General features: G+C 44.9%; 1 protein-coding gene across 1 annotated transcript in view; it reads right to left on the bottom strand.

The window, feature by feature from the left end:
* The window catches only part of SETDB2 (SET domain bifurcated histone lysine methyltransferase 2), a 96,705-nt gene that overhangs the window by 41,324 nt on the left and 31,408 nt on the right, over positions 1 to 23,973 (bottom strand). Inside the window, exons 13-18 of the mRNA XM_073339182.1 lie at positions 19,700 to 19,796; positions 18,496 to 18,604; positions 17,155 to 17,489; positions 15,215 to 15,303; positions 13,940 to 14,052; positions 32 to 566 (exon numbers count right to left, since the gene is read on the bottom strand). Coding sequence (XP_073195283.1) covers positions 32 to 566; positions 13,940 to 14,052; positions 15,215 to 15,303; positions 17,155 to 17,489; positions 18,496 to 18,604; positions 19,700 to 19,796 — 1,278 coding nt within the window. The remainder of the gene's footprint in view (positions 1 to 31; positions 567 to 13,939; positions 14,053 to 15,214; positions 15,304 to 17,154; positions 17,490 to 18,495; positions 18,605 to 19,699; positions 19,797 to 23,973) is intronic.

Raw genomic sequence — 23,973 nt, forward strand, 5'->3', positions numbered from 1 at the left:
GCGTGCCCGGCTGGGAGAGCCTCGGACCGACCCGGCTCGCTCCCTGGGACTGAGCATGTGCCAGGCATCTGCGCAAGTGCGCATGCTCACTAACCGCCGCCGAAGCCGCTGAACCTGACGGTGCCCTCGCTTCCTGCCTGACGCGATATGGGGCCGCGGAGGGGCGGGGTGAGGCGTGGCGAGGCTGCGCCAGCTTCCTACCTTCGCGGGCTGGGACGGTCCGAAGAGCGGGGTTCGAATCCCGGGTGGCGCCAGCTGCGATGGAGGCAGCCTGGCGGACGCCGCCGCCGCCCGGGCTGTAGGCTGGTGTGTGTCGCGCTGTTGCCGTGCCCCGGCCTGGGGGCTGAGGCGAGCTTGCTCGGGGCCGCTGCCGAGCGGGCGCTGCCTCTGGGGGTGCAGGGGACTCCTCGCCTTAGTGAGGACGCAGGAGGCGGATCTTGCCAATCTCTCGCCTTCACCTTGCCGGTGAAATCCCGCGCTGGGGGGGGGGGGGGTCCCGGCCCGGCTGATGCGGGAGTCACCTGAGCGCTCTGCTGGGGGCTTTGGGCCACTTTCAACAGCGCAGGCTGGTGGGAGCCGATGTAAAAGGCTCAGACTCAGACAATCATGAGGGGTTTTTTAGATATATATATATGGGTTATTTTGGGTTGCCTTCTGGGCGCTGAGCTGGCAGGCTGCCCTTGTTCACGTTTTCAAGCTCTTCTCTGTAGCCATGAATGACTGAAACATACTTTTTTTGTTTTTTTTTCTAACTGAAAGCAGAGAGTCTCATTCAGTCTCTTGCTCTCAGGACCTGGGGCTTTAAGAAACACCGTGACATGTAATACAATTGTGAGCGAGGCATCCTAGGGTGGTCCGTTGGGGCCAGTGCATAACAGCCTGGCTACAGGAATAAGGAGCATGTGGCTTTTCAGTGGCAGAAGGGCTGGCTGGTGTTTGAGTCTTTGCATTGCAGGCATCCATGGACCCTTCCTGGGGAGGGGCTGGAGCTGCAGAGGTGCAAGAGCTGGAGCTGACGCTGCTTGATGCCCAAGAAAAGCCCGCCCAGCCACCGCCAGCCAAAACTATGGCTTATATTCAGTTATAATCCCGATAAAAAATTAGCAGGAACTTCAAACCAAAATTAGACAAATTAAGGAGTCAGGCCATTAACGCAGTTCAGCCGTGCACACTGGAATGTATGAAGATGACATTGTGACGACTTGGGAACCGCTATACGATCTGTGAATTCTGTGTGAGATGAGGAACTCTCTGTGTGTGTCTGTACCAAGCAGCAAACTCATTTTGAATGTGCTGCCCCTTTGCTGCCTCTGTTGTCTGTTTGCCTCCATGGTAGACTAAGGCCTTGTCTACACGACACAGTTTTGTTAACTTTCATTGACAAAATAGTGGAGGTGTACACACTGAAATGCTCCTCCTACCGATGTAACTACTCTGCTATGCCGACATAATAAAACCTCCTCAATGAGCGGCATAGAGTTTTTTGCAACTCAGTTAAAGTGACGCAGTGTCAGTGTAGACACCTCACTTGGTTGTGTCACCTAAATTGGCCTTCTGGGGATTTTCCACAATGCCCATCATGACCGCTTTGGTCAGCAGTTTGAACTCTGCTGCCCTGAAGGTACACAGGTACGTGCCCCTCCTCTGTTTAAAGGCCAAGCTGTCTGCTGCCCCCCCCCCCAAGTGCTAGGCTGGCCCCTGTGCCAGGCTGAGTTGCTGCCCCCCCCACAGTAACGCCAGGCTGAGCCGCCAGCCCCCCTGCCCCTGATGGCCTCCCCAGCTGAGGTCTCCCCCCCCCACCCCCCAGTGCTGGGCCAAGCCGCCAATCCCCTCAAGTGCCGGGCTGGCCCCAGCGCCAGGCCGAGCCACCAGCCCCCCAGCTGAGCCACTGGCCTCCCCGAGTGCCAGCCCAGCCCCAGCACTGGGCTGAGCTGACGCCTCCCACCCCGAAAGCCCTCCAGCCAAGCCGCTTGCACCCCAAGAGCCAGGCCAAGCCACCGCGCCCCCCCCGTGCCCCTGAAGGCCCTCCCCTGGCCGAGCTCCTGGTCCCCAGTGCCAGGCTGGCCCCCCCAAGCACTGGGCCCCCTTGCCCCTGAAGGCCCCCCATCCCAGCCAAACCGTCAACCCCAGTGCCCTGTCAAGCCTCTTCACTCCCCCGCCTGCCGCTGGCTCTCCACGTCCCTCCTCATTCCCCCATACCGGAGGAGGAGGGACGCAGTGAGCAGCAGGGACCTCCGGAGGTGGGAGTGGAGTGGAGGAGACACGGTAGGCACAGGCAGCAGCAGCAGGTGTTGGGGGTTTGGGGAAGGGGCAGGGCCACTGCAGCCCAGGTGTCCGGCAGCGGGTCGGCAGCAGCGCCGGGGAAGGCTAAGGCTTCCCTGGCCTATTATACCCGCCACCCATGGGCGTTGGACTGGAACTGTTGTTTTTACTCTTGTTAAAGTCTGATCCCATTTCGTGCCAAGTGGTGTCTGGGGTTCAGCTGGAGCTGATAGAGGTGGCGATATCATCTGGATCCCTCTCTGGCCTAGTCTAGTCAGGACATCTCTCAGGAGTAGAATGACAAAGGCCCTGGGTCCCAGGAGATGGTGAGGCTTCCTTCAGTAGCCTCCGTCGTCTTATTTTCCCTCCCACCCCAAGTCTCTTTCTTTAAGGACCCAAAAAGGGAGTGGTGGGTGATATAGTCCATCCCCTCATTAATTTGTCTACAATTAGGCCTAGTTTCCAACACACCAGTTCATTAATTTCTAGACCCACATTTTGTTTACCAAGGATGATCTCAGCACAGTCCTTGGGTTATAGCAATAGGCTTCTTTGTTTGGACTAATTCGATTTTTCAGTCTAGTTTTCTTGCCCCTGTTCCCATTAACATTTTTATTATAGGTTACTGTGACATCTTATGATCTTATATTCACTTATTACCATTGAACTCACAGTTAGAGTACATTTGTAGACCCAATTAGCAGAACAGGTCAAACAAACAAATTCCTGTCATTCTTCTCCTGTCATCCCATCATTCATCTGGCTTTTGCAAGCCAGTGCCATTTTCAAACTGCTGTCACGCAGTGTGGAGGCAATACTGCTGAGCACCACTATCCTGATGGTTATAAATACACATAGCAGTTGTGCAGCAAGATGGCTTTGGATGACTTGGGAAATAGCTATGGCAGTGCCACAGTGATATGGGATGAGGAAGACAAAATCTAGTAGTTACTTTTTGCATGAACTTTTCCTGGAGGGCTTTACTCAGTGGACTTTTCCTTCTGGCCTTGGTCAGCTAGCACTGATTGTTGGAATAGGATAGTGACGTACAACCGGGATGACAAGCAGTGGCAGCAGAAGTTCAGGCTGACAAAGGCCACTTTCCTTGAAATCTATGCGGCACTCATGCTGGAGCTGCAGGGGTGGTACACCAATATGAAAGCTCCCCATCAGTATGAAGAAGCGCATGATCATTGCTGCCTGGAAGCTCACCGTTCCTGATTACTACTGGTCAGTTGCTAACCAGTTTGGTGTTGGCAGGTCAGCTATCGAGGATGTTGTCATGGAGGTGTGTTCTGCTACCCCCAGTCATAAAGCTTGGCAATGCACAGAAGGATATTGATGGATTTGCATGGCTGGGGTTCCTGAATTGTATTGAGGCCAATGATGAGATCCAAGTGCCTATTCTTTGCCCCTACGACAGGCCTTGGAGTTCATCAACAAAAAGATGTATTTTTCCATGGTGCTACAAGGTCTGGTTGCTAAAAGTTTCAGCAATATTAATGTGGAGTGGTCTGGAAAGGTCCATGTTTCTGGGATCTTTAGAAACTCAGGCTTATTTTCTGCACTGAGAAGTGGAAATTTTGTTCCCATAAGACTGCTATGAACCTAATGGTCTTGTGATTCCTACTGTCATATCTTCAGTGGACATGGAGAAAATTGGTTGCTGTTCTCTTTATAGTAGCCCTTAACATATTTGAAGACTATCTGGTCAGCCCTCAGTCTTTTCTCAAAACTAAACATGCCCAGTTTTTTAAACTTTCCTCACTGGTCAGATTTTCTAAACCTTTCATAATTTTTTGTTGCTCGCCTCTGGATTCTCTCCAATTTGTCCACACCTTTCTTAAAAGTGTGGTGGCAAAACTGGACACAGTACTCCAGTTGAGACTCACCAGTGCTGAATAGAGTAGAATAATTATGTCCCATGTCTTTCATATAACACTCCTGTTATGGTACCACCCAGAAAGATCTTAGCCTTTTTTGCAACTGCATCACATAGTTGGTTCATATATATTCAAGTTGTGATCCACTATAACCCCCAGGTCCCTCAGCACCTAGCCAGTTATTCCCATCTTGTATTTGTGCATTTGATTTTTCTTTCTTAAGTGTAGCACTTTGCACTTGTCTCTATTGAATTTCACCATGTTGATTTCAGACCAATTCTCCAATTGATCAAGGTTCTTTCGAATTCTAACCCTGTCCTCCAACATGCTTGCAACCCCTCCCAGTTGGTTTCACCTGCAAATGTTATAAGTATACATGCTTATCCAAGTCATTAATTAAAATATTGAATAGTACTGGACCCAGGACTGATCCCTATGTGACTCCTCTAGGTACATCTTCACAATTTGATAGTGAACTATTTATATATACTCCTTGGGTATGATTTTTCAACCAGTTTTGTACCCACTTTATATTAATTTATGTAAGGCTTTACATCAGTACCAGGCAAATTAGTTGAAACAATAGTAAAGAATAAAATTGTCAGACACATAGAAGAACATAAATTGTTGGGTGAAAGTAAACATGGTTTCTGTAAAGGGAAATCATGTTTTACTAATCTATTAGAGTTCTTTGAAGGGGTCAACAAACACGTGGATAGGGGGATCTGGTGGACATAGTGTACTTAGATTTCCAGAAAGCCTTTGACAAGGTCCCTCACCAAAGGCTTTTACGTAAATTAAGTGTTCATGGGATAAGAGGGAAGATCCTTTCATGGATTGAGGACTGGTTAAAAGACAGGGAACAAAGGGTGGGAATAAATGGTAAATTTTCAGAATGGAGAGGGGTAACTAGTGGTGTTCCCCAAGGGTCAGTCCTAGGACCAGTCCTATTCAACTTGTTCATAAATGATCTGGAGAAAGGGGTAAACAGTGAGGTGGCAAAGATTGCAGATGATACTAAACTGCTCAAGATAGTTAAGACCAAAGCAGACTGTGAAGAACTTCAAAAAGATCTCACAAAACTAAGTGATTGGGCAACAAAATGGCAAATGAAATTTAATGTGGATAAATGTAAAGTAATGCACATTGGAAAAAAATAATCCCAGCTATACATACAATATGATGTGGGCTAATTTAGCTACAACTAATCAGGAGAAAGATCTTGGAGTCATCATGGATAGTTCTCTGAAGACGTCCACGCCGTGTGCAGCGGCAGTCAAAAAAGTAAAGGGGATGTTAGGAATCATTAAAAAAGGGATAGAGAATAAGATGGATAATATCTTATTGCCCTTATATATACCCCTGGTACGCCCATATCTTGAATACTGTGTACAGATGTGGTCCCCTCATCTCAAAAAAAAAAAAATACACAGGCATTAGAAAAGGTTCAGAAAAGGGCAACTAAAATGATTAGGGGTTTGGAGAGATTAGAGGTTAGGACTTTTCAGCTTGGAAAAGAGGAGACTAAGGGGGGATATGATAGAGGTATATAAAATCATGAGTAGTGAGGAGAAAGTGAATAAGGAAAAGTTATTTACTTGTTCCCATAATATAAGAACTAGGGACCACCAAATGAAATTAATGGGTAGCTGGTTTAAAACAAATAAAAGGAAGTTCTTCTTCACACAACACACAGTCAACCTGTGGAACTCCTTGCCTGAGGAGGTTGTGAAGGCTAGGACTATAACAGGGTTTAAAAGAGAACTGGATAAATTCATGGAGGTTAAGTCCATTAATGGCTATTAGCCAGGATGGGTAAGGAATGGCGTCCCTAGCCTCTGTTTGTCAGAGGATGGAGATGGATGACAGGAGAGAGATCACTTGATCATTACCTGTTAAATTCACTTCCTCTCGGACACCTGGCATTGGCCACTGCCCAAAGACAGGATACTGGGCTGGATGGACCTTTGGTCTGACCCAGTATGGCCATTCTTATGTTCTTATGTATGTTCTTAATTTCATTTAGACCATATTTCACCAGTTTGTTTACAAGAATGTCATGTGGGAGTGGGTCAAAAGCTTTACTAAAATCTAGATACATCATATCTGTTTTCCCTCTATCCACTAGGCCAGTAACTCTGTCAAAAGAAGGAAATTAGATTAGTTTCGCATGATTTGTTCTTGAAAAATCCATGTTGGCTATTATTTATCAGCCTATTATCCTCTAGGTACGTACAAATTGATTATTTAATAATTTGTTCCAGGTATGGAAAGTAGGTTGTGACTGGGTCTATAATTCCCTGGGTCCTCTTTGTTCCCCTGTTTAAATATAGGTACCACGATTGCCCTTCTCCAGTACTCTGGGAAGTCACCTGTCCTCCTTGAGTGCTTTCCTCAGTTATGCTTTGTGCAATGCTTTTATGCAATTTTTCAGCCAAGTTACGAATAAATAATAAACTGAGTTGTAAATAATAAAAAAACCTTCATTGAACATACTGTACTTAAAACCAGTGGAACTGTGGCAAACATGCCTGAGTGCAACCATGTTTTTGCTGATAGGGTCACAAACGTGTAGGTGGGGGGTTGTGGCTGTTCTTAATGTCATGTAGTATGATGAAGGAAGGGCTTGTGTGTAGTAGTTGAGGAAGTGGAGGGGTGCTCCCAGTATGCAATGTTCTCAAAGGGCTGCAGGATGTGGCTAAGTAGGTTGGAATGTTGGCCACAGTGTTCTCCAGCAGAGTTGTCTGTATCATTTCCAGTAGCTATGCCTGCATGTCCTTTCCTTTGTGTATGTGCTTTAGCCTGTTCCTGGTCTGCTTCTCTCTCCTATGTATCATGGTGAAGGAGATCTTCCCTTTCACTCTTCAGTCTTTTCCCTCTGCTGGCATGCAGTTTTTGAGCACAAATTTGTCCTCCTTTGTCCCCTTTCTGCGCCCCCAGAGATTTTCCAGACATTCAGACAATGATAACGTTCCTGTTTGTGTAGTGTATTGAATGCTAGGAGAGCAGAGAAAGAGCACAAGTCGTTCTAGTTTATCTGTGCCAACAATGATAAAATGTTGCTTTTTCCTTTATTTCATGATGCCGTTCCCTTGGCCTTTTCCCAGTCTGGGTGAGCTTGGAGATGGTAAGACTTTTCCAATTTAGTTCTCCTTTGTTTGGAATCCCTGTACAGGTGCTGGATTGATGGTGGGCAAGAAGCAGCAGGAGGGGCCTCATTAGTAATTGCATGTGCATCTCTGCAGGCTGTCCTTACAGTGGAGGATGTTATCCTGAGGTATATCCGTAAAAGGCAGAGAAGGAACTTGTTCACAATGGTAAGGGGCAAACCAGGAAGTTATGCTGTGCTGTTATTTACCGGCATGGTTCCCCCACCCAGACCAGATGGTGCAGGAGTGGAAGGGCAGCCCCAAGAAAGCTGCATTGTCTGGCAGTGTGCCTTTCAATATAGAGCACTATTTCTACCTTAAGTTCTCTGTAATAACACTAGCAGATCAGCACAACGTGCATGGCAAAATAAACTTTTGGAATAACTGTTCTGAACCCAAATGGTTAACTATTGCTGAGGCTGTGATTAAAAATACCTGTGAATGCCTTATAATCTCTGCACTTTGAACTGTCTCTAGCCTAATTTGGGCAATTTACCTCCTAAAATGTAAAGGTAGGTAAAAGCACAGGGCATTGATAAACTGTCTGCTAAAGTGCTCCTTCTCTAACTGTTGCTTCAGTAAACATACCTACCATGCAGTAGGGGAAGGGCATTAAGCAGCATAGGAAGGGAGAGGTGTGGGAGGGGGCTGGCACATTTGGCCAATGATTGTGGGATTCAGTATTTCACAGAAATTAATGGATTAGAACTTGAATACTCCAGCCCAGGTACTGTTTGAGCACACTGGGGGGATGGGAACGGGATACAATAAAAGCTGAGTAGGCGGAGGGGGACTCCTAACTTTCATCTGTGTAACATTCCCCACAGCTGAAGAGCTCTGTATAGCTCAAAAGTTTCTCTCTCTCACCAACGGAAGCTGGGTCGCTAAAAGATAATACCTGTCACACACCTTATCAGCATAACATGGCGGTGACCAGATCAAAGCTGTTGTTTAAATCCCCCTATATGGTTGTATTATAGAATAGCACATATTACTTACTGGAAGAGGTTCTCTTCCAAGCACTGTCAGGCTGGGTCTTGGCTTGGGATATGGGAGCCATCTCTGGCCCTGGCCCTGGCCTGGGATTTTGTGTGCTGAAGAAATCCTGGCTGTCCAGGGCAATTTATTTTTGCTTGGGGTCCCATTCAGGGACTATGGTTGGCTGGTGAGTCTTTGTGCTGTCCAACATATGCCAGGGTTTGGTGTGTGGGGGTCTCCTTGACAAAAATGCAATCCAGTGCCTCATAGAAGGCACAGCTAGTGCGACTGTTGCTAGAGGCCTTGTTGATGTGTCTGGCATGTTTATAATCCTACCAGAGCTCTTTTGCTTTGTTGTGGCAATGGGGTGTGTCCAAGGAGTGCCATCTCTCCCTTTGCTAGCTGCTCAGATGTCTTGGCATTCCGATGACTGCTGGAAGATGGGACTGGACATGTTCCCATCCCCACAGGCCAGCAAAGTCCAGTACTTCCCTATAGGTCCTGGTGGAAGCACAGGGCCTGACTACTATAGTATCTGACTCTGAGTGTGTGAACTGATTATGAGCTGGAATCACAAAGAGCCACACCAGGCTGTGTGCCAGTATTTAAACAGGGAGGTGAGAGCTGGTCAAGATGACCCTGGAACAGTCTCTGCCACAAAGGTAAACAGACAGGCCAACCCAGGTGTGCAGTGTGGGATGGCAGTGGGATGATTGCTCAAAGCAGAATAGTTAATTCAAAATGAGGCTGCATCATTCCAATATATATTTAATCTGTTTCTAAAATAGATTAATTTAGAGATACTAGATACTTTGAAAAAAGCACTTGTGTGTGTAGACATAGAGCAGCTTATCCTGAAAATACTTTCCTGCATAGACTAGCCTAATTATTTTGGAATAAAAGTGATTTTATTCTGGAATAGAGGGTCCTCATGGGGAGCTGTTGTGGATTCGTTATTCTGGAATAACTGCTGATCAATTTCTCCATGTAGGTAAGCCCTTAGATTGTATTTGAAATTGAGAGCAAGGTGTGGGCAATCTTATTTCCAGATCCTTATATAAGCTGCTAAAAGGTCAGAACTTGATGTAATAAACTTATCTTTCCAGAAATCTAGTTGTAATTTGAGTATCAATGGGGATTTGATGCCTCAGGGCATTGCTAATGAGTTATAGCAGGGGTTCCCAAACTCCCCCCCCCCCCCCCCAAAGACCACTTGGCATTTAAGTGTCCCAGACACACTTCATTTCCAGTACTACTGGAATGCCCCCATCAGCATGAGAACAGTCCAGTCAGCATGACCTTTCATGCACAGTGCAAGAGGTCACACTGTATGGAGGATACAATTTTGAGAACTGGCTTCAATTCTGCCCAGTTTCAGGAGGGATTAAAAAGTTATTTCCATCTAATGAATGTTTGGTAGCTTCTATATGAGTTTGGTTAGTCCCAATTCTAGATCCCAAGTCAAACTGACCACTATGCTTTGCACTAGACTGTAAAACCTTTCAGAGCAGGGACCATCTCTTACTATGCATTTGTACAGCGTCTAGCACAATGGGGCCCAGATCTGGGTTGGGCTTCCAGTTGTGAGAGCTCCTTTAGCTGGGGCCAAAATCACCTTACTCACTATAAACCTGGAATATTGGCAACACTTCTCACCTGCACGTTGGTGATTGGCATGGGAAACTCAAAAATCAAAGAACATTTTAAAAGAAAATCATATTATTTTGGGGCCAATCCTCTGATTTTTTAACTTTTGGAGTTGACAATCCAGTTAGCTCTCCAGCCAGAAAAAGACATTCCTTCCCAAAACCCCCTACAGAGCCAGGCTCCATCTGCCTACCCACACCTGAAACCCATCTAGAAAGGCCTATTCCGTGGCATGGCTACACTACCATTGCCATGAGAGCTCCATATAGTAAATGCCCCCACACCCCAATCCTCATTTCTGAGGGAATATTTGGCAGAAATTCTACAAGGTGAACCACTGAAGTAGCTTTGGCTTAGTCAATATCCATCAGTATTCCTTTTTGCCCCAGCAAAAATAAATAGAAAGCTAGCATTTCTCCTACAAGAATGTTATCATTTGTATTTCCAGGGCCTTATCCTGGAGTTTCACTTGCACACACATTGGTGAACTTTTCAGTCGTGGCAAAGAGACTAATCAGTGATTTGTGTTCTCCTATCTATGTACACAAGACACATAGCTGAAAGTTGTTTGGCATGCTGGAGTTAAGTAGACCATAGTTTAGTCTAACATATGCAGCCTTATGTAAATAGAAAAGGAGGACTTGTGGCACCTTAGAGACTAACAAATTTATTTGAGCATAAGCTTTCGTGAGCTACAGCTCACTTCATCACTGCATCTGATGAAGTGAGCTGTAGCTCACAAAAGCTTATGCGCAAATAAATTTGTTAGTCTCTAAGGTACCACAAGTCCTCCTTTTTTTGTGGATACAGACTAACACAACTGCTACTCTGAAACCTTACGTAAATGAAGCCCCCTCAATGGATTGAGGGAGAGGACAACAAGCTCATCCTCCTTCCTGTATAGCTTGGTGAATATCACAAAAGCACTCACTAAAAAACTGTCCATGACACATACTGTCCAAATATACCCATTCCCAACCATTTTAATTTAAATGACTTCTCTCCACATTCATTAATCTAATATGAGTCTCATAGTCTACTCTTGTGCCAGCCTTCTGCATTCTTCACACCATAGGCAGGAAATCAAACAGCAATTTTTTTTTTATCAGAGGGTAGCTGTGTTAGTCTGTATCCACAAAAACGAGGAGTTCGGTGGCACCTTAAACACTAACAGATTTATTTGGGCATAAGCTTTCGTGGGTAAAAAGCCCCACATCTTCAGATGTATCTGAAGACGTGGGTTTTTTACTCCTCGTAGCTTTTTTTTGTATAGTGGACTGGCTAGCAGAAACAGGAGAATCTTTATTCTCCGCTTGTAACTGCCTCGTGATGTTCTAGCTACTTTATTAGTCGCAGCTGTCTTTACCTAAATACAGTCCACTTCGGGTTAGTATTAGCAACATCATGCGACTGGTGTAAAGTTGTCCCTTTCAACTTGAAAGAAGCTTTTTTACAAGTCTATAGGCAAATATCCCTCTTAGGAAGGTTATCTTTGAAGATGCCTTTTTCATTACAGGATTTTCTGTTAGACTTTTCCTCATAGGATAGCTGTAATTAGGGGATTTATTTTTTTCCTCATCTTCAGAAACTATGTAGGTCTTGATACCCCACTGAGTTTTACTTTACGTACTATAGTAAAGTGTCTCACTGCTGTAACTATAACTTTTGAAAAACATTCTATTTCAAATTTAGGGACAATGGTTTCCAACAGAACCTCTCTCCCCTTCTTGAGCACCACAGCCAATGCCCCGGTTGGTCACTGTAGGGTTATGGAATGGCACCTAGCCACACACAATAAGTTAACTTGCAATGGAGTTTCTGTTTACAGCTGCATTTTCAATTTGCTGTAAAATCCAGATGGCATAGGCAGGCTACCTTGAAAAAGTATGTGCAGTATCAGGAGCTGGGGAACAGCGTGTGTTGCAAATTTGGGGTCATTCAGTCAAGGGACTACCGAGATAGAGCAGGTCCCACAAATGACCCGTTTTTAAATCGCCAGATTCTTACGACTTTTTTTGTGCACAGTTTAAGAGCAAACTGTGGCAAGAATTCACACAACACTGAAAACCCTGAACTTCCCCTGGACCAGGAACAGCTTCCTGCAAAAAGAACAGGAGTACTTGTGGCACCTTAGAGACTAACAAATTTATTTGAGCATAAGCTTTCGTGAACTACAGCCCACTTCATCGGATGCATAGAATGGAACATATAGTAAGAAGATATATATATATATATACACATACATACAGATAAATTGGAAGTTGCCACACAAACTGTGAGAGGCTAATTAATTAAGATGAGCTATTATCAGCAGGAGAAAAAAACTTCTGTAGTCATAATCAAGATGGCCCATTTAGACAGTTGACAAGAAAGTGTGAGGATACAGAAAATAACGGAATGGCACTAGCGGTCACCTTCAGCCCCCAACTAAAACCTCTCCAGTGCATCAAAGATTTACAACCTATCCTGAAAAATGATCCCTCACTCTCACAGATCTTGGGAGACAGACCAGTCCTCGCTTACAGACAGCCCTACAACCTGAAGCAAACACTCTCCAGCAACCACACAACAAAAAACTCTAACCCAGGAACCTATCCTTGCACAAAGCCCGATGCCAACTCTGTCCACATATTTATTCAAGTGACACCATCATAGGACCTATCACATTAGCTACACCATCAGGGGCTTGTTCACCTGCACATCTACCAATGTGATATATGCCATCATGTGCCAGCAATGCCCCTCTGCCATGTACATTGGCCAAACCGGACAGTCTCAAGGCAAAAGAATAAATGGACACAAATCTGACAACAGGAATCATAACATTCAAAAACCGGTAGGAGAATGCTTCAACCTCTCTGGCCACTCAGTAACAGACTTAAAGGTGGCAATTTTGCAACACAAAGCTTCAAAACCAGACTCCAACGAGAAACTGCTGAGCTTGAATTAATATGCAAACCAGACACCATTAACTTGGGTTTGAATAGAGACTGGGAGTGGCTGGGTCATTATACATATTGAATCTATTTCCCCATGTTAAGTATCCTCACACCTTTTTGTCAACTGTCTAAATGGGCCATCTTGATTATCACTACAAAAGCTTTTTTCTCCTGCTGATAATAGCTCATCTTAACTAATTAGCCTCTCGCAGTTTGTATGGCAACTTCCAACTTATCTGTATGTGTATATCTATCTTCTAAATATATGTTCCATTCTATGCATCCGATGAAGTGGGCTGTAGCCCACGAAAACTTATGCTCTAATAAATTTGTTAGTCTCTAAGATGCCACAAGTACTCCTGTTCTTTTTGCGGATACAGACTAACACGGCTGCTACTCTAAAGCTTCCTGCAAGTCATTAGTTGAAAATTATTACATATATTGTTGTGCTCTACAGCAACAAGCAATTCTGGCTCAAAGGCATGTGGTGCTGAGAGCTGACTCAGAGCTAAAGTACTCAGACCATAAGTTATTCCCTGATGCCTAAGGGAAGGTGCATAGGCCTGGCTTGTTTCATACTTATGACTCATAATAGACTACAGCTTGTACTAAATAAGCTGTAGAAGATGCTACAAGCAGTCAAACACAGCAGGTCTTTCCATATTTTCTCCAGAAGTCAAGTTCCAATCAATTAAAAATAAAAAAACCCAAAGGACTGAGGCTGCTGTATAAACATTGCTTTACATCTTATTAGCTACAATGCCACTCACTTCCATTTTTGAATGAGAAAAAACAAGCCCAGAGCAAAGAAATAGCCTAGGTACAGTTTTATGCTTTTGCTTATGACAAACACATTTCTTCTGCTACAGACGAAAAAGCAAGCAGTGGCACATTTAAAAATAATCAGATTCACACATCTCATCAGCACCGGCCCCTTACTTGGAAGGGATTAAATTAGTCTAGCGCACAGGCTTGTATGAGTCCACTGGAGAATTGTAATTCTGCTGCACAAAGTATAGTCCTTTGCAAGTGAATTTCAAATTTACATGGACGTGGGGGTAGTTGTAAACATTTTTCTATAATATTTTTTTCCTGCACTTCTGAACCCCACACTGACAGGAGATCTCTGTCTCTGGCATGCTTCCAGCTTCATAACCATAATCCCAGGTGAGTTCGGTTCCAGCTTTCACATGCCTAGGAAACAAAAACACTGTCAGTTAATATGTTTATTAACCGAATCTACCTCTGTACTGTGTTCGCAATTTGCCACCAACTACTTGCAGGGGGTTCCTGAAATAGTGGGATGAAGGGAGGGTGGCACAGAGAGAACTGTGAAGGGTGCAGGTGGGAAATGAAGGAATGCAACCAGGAGCCCCTGCTGTGTGCAATGTGCTCTGCCTCAGAAGCAACAGAGTGTGCAACCCACTTGTGAATGTTCTATTAGAAAAACCTAGGATGTGCTCAGACTTTTATCAGGTCCTGGGATCTGGGTTGCAAAGGTCAAACACAACTCTCTCTGATGGCTACATAAATTCAGCTAAAAATCCATATAAGAGTCTGAATGGCAGTAGAAGTAGTCTAGTCTCACTAACTACAGCGTACCATCAATCAAACCCTGGAATACCATACACTGGATATGGAGAGCGTCATGTCTACATGGCAAAAAAAAAAAAAAATCCGTGGCTGGCCCATGCCAGCTGACTTGGGCTTGCAGGGCTGTTTCATTGCTGTGTAGATTTCCGGGCTTGGGTGGGAACCCGAGCTCTGGGACCCTCCCACTCCACGCCCATTAGTATACACAGCAATGAAATAGCCGCAGAGCCCCAACCCCAGTCGGCTGGCACGGGCCTTCTGTGGATTTTTCTTTGCTGTATAACCACAGCCTTCGTGGCTTGCAAGAATTCCTGGAGGATAGGTTTTAATGGAACCACATTAGCTCTCTAGAATGATTCTGTCTAAGGACTTCAAGACCTAGGGTAATGGCAAGTTCCTCATGCTCTCTCTCTGAGCCAACCCACTAGGAAAATATACTAGAAGGAACAATTATTTTTTGTGCAGTGAATAGAATGCTTATAAATGATTGCCAATGGACAGTTCTGAAGACAAGGCCCATACTTCCACAGAACAGGTATAGCACTGGAAGCCACAAGGCAAGCTTTCCCCACATAACACTAGAGAAAAATCTCTCTGGTGGTGACAACGTAGTTTAGTTCCCTTACCCATTCAGGCCTTGGTCTCTGATGAGATCAATAAGAATGTGTTTTTTGTCATTGGGACACTTGTCTACTGGAAAATAATGTGATACTTTTCTAACAGTTTTGCTTTGAATGAACATTAAAAAAAAGATAGTTCCAACCTGTTTGTGAAGAATGCCACCCAAGGGAAATTTCTGTTGTGCGTCTCTACAAAAACACTCTGTACAAAGAGATTTGGGCAGCAGCTATGCTGTGAAACAAAATAATTGATTTAAAATTAATCAGTAGGATGCTCAGTCTCTGGCTGTAGAATGTTTATATGTTTTACCCCCAAACATTTGTAACATACTTAAAAAAAAAAAAAAAAGAGAAAAGACATCCCTCTTGCCACTCTTTCACCACCCACATTTAGCATGCAGCAGTTTTTGCTATAATTAGGTCACTTGGAGGGAAGGACTATCTCCAGCATTTCTAAAATAACAATTTTTTGTCTCGAATAATAAAGTTCTTTTGTCAATCTGCACTTAAATAGTTTATGGTGAGATTTTTCTCTCTTAATTTGACACAGGAACAAAAGTCATCACCATCAATAATAAATTAAAGATGCTACGCTGTCAGATAAGAGAGCAATCTTTGGGAGCACAGGCATGAATAAAACAATTCCAAGCGTGTGGAAATTGCCAGGCAGAGGTGAGGAGTGCTTACAGTTAGGGAGGGTTGGCAGGGTTTGATTTACGTAGTTAGGTACCAGTAAATATTGATTTCACCTAACACACAGAAATGGACGAAAAAACATCCATCAATGGCAGCCTCTCTCAAGATCAGTGCCTGCAGGAATCCAGTGTCACTGGCCCCGTGGCCATGCAGGGAGCCGTTTGCAGCTCTACTGTCACGGCCTGGAGTACAGGGCCATCCTCGGGCAGGAGCCATTCAGCAGCGGGGAAGCCTCCTCGCAGCCCGGGCCAGGGGTTTTTGCTCTGCCCCAGCAGGACCACAGCCTGCACCTGCAAGTATCAAGTGTCACTGGCTCTGCAGCTGTGCTGGGAGTCCTCTGCAGCTTCGCTGTCATGGTCCCATTCACTCACTCATCCTGCTCCTCACAGCCCTGGCCTGGGGCTGGGCCAGGACCACAGCCTCCCTAGCTCCTTGTGCCTTGGCATCTCAGGCCCCTCACCTGCACAGGCAGCCCCCTGCTGCCCTGCTATCAGCGCTGCACTAACTCCAACCCCTCTTAATTTCTCACAGCTGAAAATTAAAATGGTTTAAAATGGGAAAAAATGCTTAAATAAAAATTGATATTAATCATCAAAATTACAAAAAAATAAAGTTCAAATTTTACCAAGCGCAGTTGGACACACACAGGTGTATGCATGTGGACAGTCATGTGACAGGTTATCATTATCTCTGTTCTACATTAAGGAGCATAATGTCAACGTTTGTGCAGATTTTGGCTTGACATACCTATAAATGCCCATGGGAAAAACAAGGCCAGTCTTATGCGTGTGCAGATGAGAGTTTCTAGTACGCATATCGCTGGGAGCATTTTGAAAATTCAATCAATTGAATTAAATCAATTGGCAGATTTATTGAGTATATACATGGATAATGTGGATATCTACACAGCACTGCCTAGAACAGCCAGGTCCCTTCTCAGCATGCGCTAGGTTGAGTGTGAAACCTGGGAAGGATTCTTTAGTAGACAGTTTTTACATGTGTACAGGTCAGGAGTAAGGATGGAAATTTCACCCAGCATTATGTAACATATCCTGAATTGACACAAACGACAGTTTACAATGGCCTCGGAATATGAATGGGGCTGAAAGGAGACCCGCAATCTAGTCAAGCATCCAGCCCACGCTCTGATCCAGTGTAGCACCCAGTGGCAAGGCCATTCAACATGCAGCAAGGAAACAGAGAATCCTCATAATCTAGGGCTATTTGATTTCCTGCCCCAAAATAAAAACACACACTACTCATCCTGGGAGAAGAGAAGAGTCGAATTTTGAAATACTCATTAATACCTTTTGTTTGTGCAAATAAACAAATTTAAAAAAAAATTAAAGTGATTTAACAGCACACACATTTACCAGTGATTACTTACATTAAGAAATCGGCCCACATTTCCTTCTTTTGTGGCATCCAATAAATAAATATTTTCTTTATTAGAATTCTTCAGATGGGTCTCATCACCTTCTGCCTCCTCATTACAGAGCGGATCTTGTGTGTATCTCCTATTTTTTTCCTCTTTGAAGCCGTCTCTTTGGATTACGCCCATGGACTGTTTCATAGCACGTGTATCATCTAGCCTGGCTGATTTACCACCTCTTGCATCTTCTGGAGATGGCCTTTTTTCTTTAGATTTTGCAGTATCTGTGATGCTTGGCTCAGACTGCATGGCCTCCTCTTGTTCTCCTAGCTTTTCCTGCAGTTTGAGTTCTATCAACAGAAATTTCAAGAGATCAAAAGAACACATTATTTGTTTGCACCAACTGAAAATGACTCAGCAATGATAATAAGGGTAACATTGCAAACTTAAATGTGTTTGGCTTATTTGACCCTAAATGCCCACCCACTCCTGAACTGGCTTATTTCCTCTGGTATGTATGGATCTCAAATGATTCCTTGTCACCTTCAGAAGTATAACAGAAGCTCTGCCCCTATCCATACCTCACCTCTACTGGTTCCGTAAAGCCCCACTAGCACTCTGCACTGATAATTCAGCTCAATTTCTTGCTTCCCATGTCATTATCCATAAATGCCTATGCTTCCCCCTCAGTGCCTGGAATAGCCCCCAAACCTTGTGCATGATCCAGTCTCTCCCCGTACTCCTATTTCAGATCCTTTCTCAGAACTCACTTCTTCCAGCTGGTATTTTAATGTCAATCTCCACCTGCATTCCGCACAGCATCCCAAATTTTAATAAGGTGTTAATAAGATGCATATTCAACAGCATATGTTTCCCAGGATCTTTTACAGCTGTGCCCTTCTTTCTCCCATATCTCCCTGCCCCTCTTTGCTTATTGCAAACCATTGCTGTGTCAGCCTAATAAAATAGCCCAATTCTGCCCTTCGCCTCCCCAAACTTCCACTGGAGACAGCAGAAGTACAGGATGCTTACCACCTTTCCAGGAGTGCTCAGATCTTACAGGATCAGGCCATTACACTGTAGACTACTCAGGGCAGGGAACCTTTATTTCTTTTTAAATTCTGAGTCTTTAAGCACTATCCACACCTATGGTGTAGTAAATAATAATCTGAGTGGCTGCTAAGGTTTGTTGGTAGGACACACTAAGTGCTACACAGATAATGCCACTGTAGTTAGAGATATGGCATTTGAACAGGCTTGCACACATTCAAAGACTGTTTTCTACAGTGCAACTGTATTGCTTGACTGGGCACAAGCGTGCTAACCAGTGTAATATTTATAGCTCTGCAAACCTACTTTCTTTTTCTTTTTTGGTTCCCGTGGTTAGTTTTGTTTTGGTTGACGGCTGGGGCTGAGAACTCTCATCTTCATCTGAGCTGGCATCGTGCACCAGTGTAGCGACTCCCTTAAAAGAAATAAGGTTGTGAGGTACTGTGTTCTATGTATCTCTGCATCAAGAGCCAAAGACAACTGGGCTTAAAGGCCCTGGAGTTCAAGTTTCAAATCTACTGTAATCTGTTGTTTTGACTGAGTGAGTTTTAACAGGCTAAATTCCAAGCCTAGACATCATAATTCAGAATTATCGAGACAAGCCTCCCAGAACACAGGCTCCAATGCAGCAAAATACTTAAGAATGGGTTTCACTTTAACTCCCACTCATATCAATAGGTTTTAAGCACATGCTTAAATACATGCTTAAGTGTTTTGCTGAATCAGGGCGTAAGCTAGCTCTGTATGCAGAGCTAACTGAAATGGACTGGGTCAGCAAGATTCCTCCCCTTTCATTACAAACCAGTGACTAATCATGGAACTTCCAATACTGTCTGTCTGTTTCTGGTATGAAGCTCTCATACATGTTGCGTGAATCACCTGTGAAGCTAATCACTCACTGATACTAGCATGGCCAACTCACATGCGACCAGCACCTCCTCTTGTGCATGTGTCCTGAGCGAATACTTCCTGCCGCTCCATATCAGACCATGTGGCAGATCAAATTCTCCAGTCTGCGCTGTAGCTGCAGAGCATAAGGCCCTGACCACTAGTGCAGCAAGGGATGCTGCAGCTTTGAGTTTGGCTCCCAAAAGTGTTTATCTTTTCCTCTCCTATTTCATCAGTTAGGCGGGACATGGAAGATGTTGCAGTTGCAGGGAGGAGAGATAGTTGCTTACAATTTGAGGGAGTGTTGTTTCCTGGAGACAGTCCTGGGGGCTGCATATATGTACAGGGAAGGGAAGGGAAAGGAAGGGAGGTGAGGAGGCTGTGCTAGTCTCAGAGACAGCTCAAGGAGCACATACTGTGCACATGCTGGCAGGGAGACGGGGGAAGGGATGCCAGCAGCAGGCGGGGCTGTCTCGCAGAAGTCCCATGATAGATTCAAATAAGAAAGGTTGTTTAAAAAAAAATTTTGCCGTGTGTACTGATATAAGGTCATAAATAACTGCCTTCCCACTTCACTGAATATGTAGAATTTTGAATACAATCAGTTATTTGGCATTTTTACCAGTTTTAGCCGGCGAGTCTGAAGCATAGCAGTTCTGGTTTTAGGCCTAATGGCTGGGCTTCTCAGATTCCTTGGATTATATCCATATTTCTGAACCCTGCACAGAGATGGCAAAAGGATTTTATGCAAAACTAAAGACTGATAAAAGAACTCTTGCAACACCTATTTCGCTAATATTTTCCAGTTTGTACAGAACAGACTGCAAAGCCTGCAGTTGATAGTAGAAATCTTGTGGCAGTTTTGCCTCAGCAGAGACTGCAGGATTTGGCCTCACTGATACTCTTAAAAGGCGGTCCATCATACACTGTTCATGCTTTACTGTTAAAGGAGACTGAGAGTTGCTTGTATATCCCACAGACATTTTAAAAACAAACTGAATCAGTTCTTCCTTAATGTTCCTGTCAAGAGCCAAATTCTATCTATTCATCCATCTAGGTTCTTGTACCATGCTCATCACTGAACTAAGAGTATCTACATTCAGGGTTCTGGGTTTTCCATGCTATAGCTGTTAATACCTCAAACTGGAAGGCACAATTTGCAAGGAGAGAGACTGTAAACATACCACTGAAACAAACAAAATCCTATGAAGACTAAAAGAACCTTAACTCCCTGTAATGCGGTGTTCACCCCACACTTGCCCTGAAAGGGTTACTGCAGACTAAGAAGGGGGCTAATTAACCCAACAGGCCATGACTGAGAGGAGTAAGGTGGCCAAGTAATCCCCTGACAGAGTGAGGGAGCCCAGCTGAGGAGGAAGGAGCTGGGCTGGGGCTATAAAGGCAGGCTGGAAATTGGTAGCAGAAAGGGGCTGCTGGGAAAGTCTGCAGTCACTCTCTGGGAGAAGGAGAGGTGTGTTTGGGCTGGCCAACCCACAGAGGGAGGAGGCCAGGAAGGTAGGACAGGGATCAGGGAAAGGCAGTAAGGTCTAGAAGGGAACAGACCTTGTCTCCTGACTAAAGGGTCCCTTAATTGGAACCCAGAATAGAAGGTGGGCCCAGGTTCCCCTGCCAGCCACTGAGGGAGAAGCACTACAAGGCAGTGAATGGAACGACTGCCTAGGACTGCTGGCAAGGAAAGACTTTCCAACCCAAAAGGGGAACCATTTGGTGACATGGCCGGAGGGCCAAGTCACAAAGAGGCGGCAGTAGTTTGTGGAGCGAGAGAGGGGCTGCAGACTGGCAGAGAGAGACAGAGGGATGGCTAGCAACCGTGGGAAGGGGTGCTGACCTGATCAGTTATTCCCCAGAGTGACCAGGAGGAGGCGCCATCCTAGCAGTGAGTGGAGCACCCTGGCACACCCTCTTAACAGAAGGGAAAGGTAGGATATGACCCTTAGAAATTAAACTTTTTATTCAAAGTCAGCTTTGGTTTAATATTATGAGACATTTACATTGCAGTAGCATCTACAGGCATCAGCCAGGATGGAGCTGTACTGTGCTAGTCACCTGTAGGATCATACAGTAAGTGACTGTCCCTGCTCCAGAAATCTTATCTACAAAATTAATATAACCCTACCCCTCATATAGAGGTCATGATTTTTCCTGTGCTACAGATGGAGTCAAAAAATATTATCCTTTTAGATTTCTTTAAGATTGCGGTACCTATGTTAAGTTCAGAAGCTGAAGTGAAACAACATAAGCAGTGACACGATACTGGTTTGTGGATTACAGTCTAGTTGTCCTGTACAACACAACCTGTATTCATGACCCCATGCCAATCATGTTAACATTCTCTCGTGATCTTTGGTCTGATGGTTTATTTTTTATTTTTGGAACTTTACAAAAAAAAAGTGCTCCCTGCCGGTAGGAATTTAACACAGGAGTTTGAATCTTTCTTCTTCTAAATACTGGAAATAATCAAGTAAAATCTAGCATAATGGTGTAGTAAATATAGCTTAAAAATGGTGTTTCCTGTATCTTATATTATGTATAATATTAGTAAAATTTGGCTAATCACTGATAACTATATAATTTATACAGTGATTCATTCCAAATAGGATTAGGTTTCAGTGGTGCTGAAAAGGCAAGTCTAAATACGGACAATTGGCTTCGTTTATGGAAACGAGCGTGTGTCAGCTTTGCTATCAATTTCATAGTTATAGTTTGTGTATACAAAAAATATGTATCTGAATCACTTGCGATTTGCTCCAGCCTACCTCAGAGACCTCCTCTCTCTACTCCCCTCTCTGACTCTCCACAGTCTTGACCATGTTACTGCAAAAGCCTTCTCTCCTACAGCTCCTGAAATTTGGGACCAGCTGTCCTCCTTCCTGTAGCTTTCCACCACCTTTCATCTCACGATTGAAAATATACACATGCAGTCACTGCCTTGCTCACAACTTCTGATTTACTGTCTGACCCAAGTGTTTTGAGAGACAGTGTGCAGGGAAGATTCCATCCAAAATATTTGTAGCTCTTTTAAAGAGCTGGCTATCTGAGGATCTCAAAGTGCTTTACAGAGCCTCACAATAAACCTCTAGCATGAGGTACTAAAGATTTGCACCCACTATATGGAGGGGTAAACTGAGGGAGAAAGTTTCAGAGGTCGCAGGGAATAGAATTCAGAAGATCTGACTTTTGGCTTTTTCCTGTAAAGACTACATCATGCTGCCTGCCAAACATGGGTGGAGAGTATAACAGGCCCCCTGATACAGCCACCATTGACCCGCTGCCGGACACCTAGGCTATTGTTGCCCTGCCCCTTCCCCTCCCTGTTCCACCCCTTCCTCAAGGGCCGCACCATCTGCTGCTGCCTGATAAGTCTTCCTCCACTCCACACTCCCCTCTCCAGAGGTCCCCACTGCTCGTAGTGTCTCTCCTCTCTTCCACTCCCCTCCACCTCTGTGGAGGGGCAAGGAGGGACGTGGTGAGGAGGCAAGTGGCAGTTTGTGGGGTTCTCGCAGCGGACGGGTGAGGAGGTGAGCAACAGGAGGAGTGAGGAGGTATGTGGTAGGTGGGTGACCCGGTGAGGGACTGGATGGCGGGGGAAAGGGGGGGTGAGGAGGGACAGGGTTTTTTGGGGGCGTGTGTCTTGTGATCAGACACCGTAAGCGGGGAGAGGACAGGGCCGGGGCAGAGCAGGGGTGGAGTGTGTGTGGGGCGCAGGTGGAAGAGGCGGGGCAGGGAGCTAGCCTCCCCCGCCTTTCATCTGCCACCCATGCTGCCAGAGTAACAAGTTTACTTTACAGACAAGCCATCATTTGCTTTTGGAAATTCTCATAGGCTGCTAAAGCTCCCGAGATGAGCTCCCCTCACTGAACACACTATTACATCTCCATGAAACTGATTGCAAGATTAGGGCCTTATGCTATGTCTACACTACAAAATTAAGTCAACCTAACTTACATCGTCATTCAGTCACCACAGTAGTGACATCGCTTTTACATGTCTACATGGTGTTCCTTGTGTCGGCGGTGCACATCCTCACCAGGAGCACTTGTATTGATTGTACTGTCAGCACGGGGCATTGTGGGACAGCTCCTGAAAGCCACTAACAGTTGCTGTAAGCAACACAGTGTCTACACTGTGTTATGTTGACCTAACTACACTGACCTGAACTCTACGCTGCTTGTGGGTGTGGAGTTATTGCTTTGGTGGGAGTGAAATTTAAGCACAGACATTTCCATAGTTAGGGCGACGTAAGCTGCCTTGTGCTGAACTAACCCTGTAGTGTAGACCAGACCTTAGTGTCTCTAGCTACAACAGTTCAAAATGCTGAGAAGTGAAGGGTTGGGGGGAAAAGGAGGAGGACAGGACAATTAGTGATTAATTTAAAATACTGCACGGTTGGAGAAAAATATGAAAGTCATTGCTCCCTTTTCAAATAACATAATGAACTATAACCATGAGAGCTCAAGTACAAACATGTATTCATTCAGGAGACTAATGTGATTTCTGGAAAATACCAAGGCAGTTCCAGATGGGTTGGGAATAAAGTTAATTCATAGAAACAACTGTGTCCTGCCTGAAGAAATATAAAAAAATAAGCTTAAAAAAATATGAAAAAGACTGCTTCGTTGAACACACTCAAGCTCCACTGTGGGTATTGCTATGGGATGAGAACATAAGAATGGCCATACTGGGTCAGACCAATTGTCCATCTAGCCCGGTATCTTGTCTTCTGACAGTGGCCAATGCTAGATGCCCCAGAGGAAATGAACAGAATCATCAAGTGATGCATCCCCAGGCGTCCACTCCCAGCTTCTGGCAAACAGAGGCTAAGAACACCATCCCTGCCCATCCTGGCTAATAGCCATTGATGGACCTATCCTCCAT

This window comes from Lepidochelys kempii, chromosome 1 (genome assembly GCF_965140265.1).
Source record: "Lepidochelys kempii isolate rLepKem1 chromosome 1, rLepKem1.hap2, whole genome shotgun sequence".
NCBI lineage: Eukaryota > Metazoa > Chordata > Testudines > Cheloniidae > Lepidochelys > Lepidochelys kempii.